Genomic DNA, 4,345 nt, shown 5'->3' on the forward strand with positions numbered 1-4,345 from the left:
TTTTTTTTTTTTTTTTTTTTTTTTAAATACTTTTATTTACAAAAGAATATTACGTACAGTGTTTCATTCAATTATTAGCGTGGATTGATGCATATTACATAGTTTTTTTTGTATTATATAATATTTTTATATCCATATAATTTTTTCGGTACTGATTTACAATTTTGTTTTTATGATGTACAGTACGATGTGAAAGTGGATTAAACAGGCTATATGGAAAGGTTGCGATGCAACATTTTGTCGTTTACAATCTGTAGCGTTATTTGGTAGTTTTCGTCTTTGGAGACTTGAATCATTCCTGTTTTTTCCCAGTTGTTGATTTTTTTCGTATTTAGATTTTTTTTACTATTATTTATCGTTTCCAGTAGTCTTTGTAAGTGGAACTTGAATTTCCTGATTGTCGTTATATCGTTGATTTTTCGGAAATACGCTGTGTTTCTGCTTCTCCAGATAGCTTCGAATGCTGTTATTAAGATAGCGTAATTTACCTCTTTGTTATGTATATTATGAAGCCATTTGAGTTCATTTTCGTTACATGGTTTTTGAATATTGTTGAATTTTTCTAGGAATTCCCATACTTTTTTCGTATGTTCGCATTGGAGGAAGGCATGGTTAAGAGTTTCTGGTAATTGGCATACGGGGCATTTATCCGTGGATATTAACTTTTTGTTTTGTTTCCATGTATTTGTAGGGAGACAATTATGATGCATGCGCCAGAAGATTGTTTTCGCATTGTTGTTTATTCTTAGTTTCGATAAGGTTTTTATTATGCTTTTGTTTAGGATGTTGGCTGGTGCTATTCTGTTTTGGGGTTTTGGAACGTAGATATCAACAAGCTTGTTGTATGATCTATCAGCTTTGAATTGTGATATGGACGTTCTACCCGAAAATGCTGGTTATCCCATTCCTTATTATAAGTGGAAAGAATATTTTCGTCCACCTACCCCTAAAAACAAACACATATTAAAAGAAAGTTACGCGATTCACGTTTGGAATGCCAAAAGTAAAAATGAAATGTTACGGATTGGTTCTGGAAGCATTTATGAAAATGCTATGAAAGAAAATTGTCCCTTTATATATGAAAAATTAAAAAATGAAAACTGATGTATTCTGGTATATGGTTGGGTAATACGCGCGTATTCACAACGGAGATTTATAAGTCAGTGTATGAAATTAACCAATTAGCGTTCACCTAATTAAAGTACAAATAAATGGTAATTGGTTAATTTACGACTCTTGATTATTGGTTTTTTTTAAAAAAAACTCTTCCATCTCGTGGTAGAAATGGATTAACGCGAGTTGCTGGCCAGATATATTCTGGGAGCTGTAGTGTGGCACCACCGGTCTATGCTGGTTACTTTCCGGGAGGTCTTTTTAAGAGTAACTGGCCCATCGTCAGGCGTTATCAGACGTGGAGAGACCCGTAAAGCTTCACGTTGCCAGCCCGTCCTGGCAAGGCGCGAATCCAACGACCGAACTCCCAGTGTTCAGGGAACGGTACAGCTTGGTTAGTGATGTGCCAACCACCGATCTAAAGAACTAGTGTTAATATAAGGCTAAGGCCAAGCTCATAATGGGATTTAAAGGCTTTTTAAGTGCTCACAGGACGATATAATTTTAAAAAAGTAACTGTCCAGTTGTAATTTTGTGTGAGTATTTTGAAACTCAAATAAATTTATTTTCTTTGTTATTTTCTATGTCGTTATTTAGAATTTAATTTATGATATTAATAAATGAATTTTGTATTTATTATATTTAATTGTCGAAAATGATATATGTGTATTCTGTTTTCTGTGTATTGCGTTAGATCTTGGTGGGAGTGTGTTTTATTTTCGAGAAATATTCACCGATTAATTATAAGCAACTTAAGGCCTTTAAAAAAAGCCTTACGTTACTTTATAGGCTAGTAAAATACAAAGAGGGTCACTCCCCTTTTCGTATTATTACTAGTCTGTAGGGTGGCATTTTATAAATTAGGTCATATTTGTTATTGTTTTCTAAACAATATAGCTTCATTTGCAGCTATATTACAAATTAAACACTCTCTTTTATCCATGGCGACTTTTATAATGACTGTCAAAGCAACAGAGTGCCAAAATAAGATGGCGACAAAAGCCACTTCACTTCTCTTCTGTCGCCATCTTGAGAAAATTGTTCCTTTTCGTTGGGTTTTAGTAGCCATTTCGGAAGGGAACAGTACAAAATAAGGCAAAAGTTTAAAATTTATTAAAATGTTAAATAAACTGTTAAAATTTTAATTAAGTCGAATTTTTGAGAGAAAATAATTCAAGTTAAAAGTGTGCGAAAATAACTCCTTTATTTAAATGTCTGCTGATGACACCTGATTATTACCAACATATGAAAGGTACAGTACAAGTATATCTGGCAATTACATAATGAGTTTATTATTATTAATATATATTAATAAAAATAATATATTTTATTCTTTATTAGTAAATTCACTAATAAATCAATTTTAATTAACTTTAATGCTCTAAAATTAACTTTATGAGTTGTCATACAGATAAGGCACGACACAAGTTAATTGTTATATATACAGTTAAGGCTCTATAATAAATTAAGGCAAACTTTAAAGGATATACCAACATTATTCTGCACTTCAGAAAACGTCTTTGATGTTAAGAGTAATCTAATTTTTATATTAAAGTCGCATATTGTAACATCAGTAATTAGGTTATGCTTCATTCAGCTTATGTGTCAATTATTAGTGACGTATAAGCTTATATAATCATAACAATAATAATTGAGTTTCCAGCTGAAATTGTTTGTTTACCCCCCTTTTTTTATAAATATAAAGCAAAACACAGACTATTAATGACGTGTAAGCTGTGTTAAGGAAAAGGGGGGATTAAGTGGTATTAATGGCATACGAATTTGTTCTTATAAACTATTTATAAAACCACGCATGTCATTTTAAAAAGAATTTTTCTATAGTGACCACGTTGTATTATCCAATCGGAAGTAACGATGTAACGAGCCCTTCATTTAAAAAGTGCTATCGCTCATGTAAATAGCGAAGGCTACATACATACATACATAATATCATCTTGGTTTGCAACGTGGATTTAAAAGAACTCGCTATTTGTCGGAAAAAATGCCTAGGGGAAAGCGTAAGAGTAAAGTTGGTCAGGTAAAATCTAGATCTAAAAGAATAAGAACAACCGAGACGACTCGAGCAACATTGGCTTTGACAAGGGCTGCAGAAACAGCATCACAACGTCAAGTTCGACTCGAAGCTCTTCTCAATTCTTCAATCTAATAAAAAATATTCCGTCATGTTTGATAGGAGAATTTCTAGTATATTATAATGAAAAAGTTATAAAAATTGGAGGCGCCGGGTATCGATCCCGGTACCTCTCGCATGCTAAGCGAGCGCTCTACCATCTGAGCTACGCCCCCTTGTTAACACGAATCCACTTTAAACTTCCTTTGTACGAAAGTAAATTAAAATTTTTAAAATTTGACCTAATTTCTGACATGGCTGTGTGTCTGGTTTAGCGTTACGTTGAGTGTAGCGACTCAACGCGACGCGCTATTCCCACGATGGAGAATCACACGATTAGTAAATAATTTTACATATTAAACAAGGTGATCATATTTAAAAGTTCAGAGCTTTGACCCTAATAATCTTCTAGGCCAGGGGTCGGCAACCTGCGGCTCGCGAGCCACATGCGGCTCTTTGGATGTGAAGCTGCGGGTCTTTAGTTCCATACGCAAATATTATTTATTTTATCAAAAAAAAAAAACCATTTAAAAATCGTTCTGAATCGATTAACGATAATTCGGCACTGATTCTATCTCTCAGCCACTTGTACTTGCTTTTCATCGCACCCCTCCCCGTGACACGCGTCGTCACTGTCGTCAGTCCTTCGGAAGCTCTCGAATGACGCCGTCGTCGGATGTTTCTATGAGGTTTAATTCGCTTTCGCCGCAAGACAATTTTGAATAAATAGATTAGTTTTTTTTATGAAAAAACTTTATTTATGCGAGTACTATTTATTGTTGGCAAGAAAAATTTTGTGGCTCTTTAAAAACTTTGAAATTTTGTAAATTGTAATTTTTGGCTCTTCTGACTCAAAAGGTTGCCGACCCCTGTTCTAGGCAATACCTGTACAGAGATGAACAATTGATATAACAATTGTTCATCTCTTTATAACAATTGTATGAACAATTGATATAACATTATATGGTGTTGAATATCATCGTAAAACAAGTGTATTTCTGGAAAAACATCTTGCAGAAAAGAATATTAGTGTGTTAATACATATTTATTGAATACAATGAAAAATAAATATGGCGATTTTCAATATTTATCAATTATCTT

At 33.3% G+C, this 4,345-nt stretch overlaps 1 protein-coding gene and 1 non-coding gene across 2 annotated transcripts in view; both read right to left on the reverse strand.

The window, feature by feature from the left end:
- Positions 1-710, reverse strand: part of LOC111624327 (protein ALP1-like) — a 6,522-nt gene extending 5,812 nt beyond the window's left edge. Inside the window, exon 1 of the mRNA XM_023367149.1 lies at positions 489-710. Coding sequence (XP_023222917.1) covers positions 489-710 — 222 coding nt within the window. The remainder of the gene's footprint in view (positions 1-488) is intronic.
- A 2,637-nt stretch (positions 711-3,347) lies between these two features.
- On the reverse strand, positions 3,348-3,420 carry Trnaa-agc. The gene has a single exon. It is a non-coding gene; the product is annotated as a tRNA-Ala (tRNA).
- Positions 3,421-4,345: the final 925 nt, after the last annotated feature.

This window comes from Centruroides sculpturatus, unplaced genomic scaffold (genome assembly GCF_000671375.1).
Source record: "Centruroides sculpturatus isolate CEXI.00-Female unplaced genomic scaffold, Cexi_2.0 scaffold367, whole genome shotgun sequence".
Classification (NCBI taxonomy): domain Eukaryota; kingdom Metazoa; phylum Arthropoda; class Arachnida; order Scorpiones; family Buthidae; genus Centruroides; species Centruroides sculpturatus.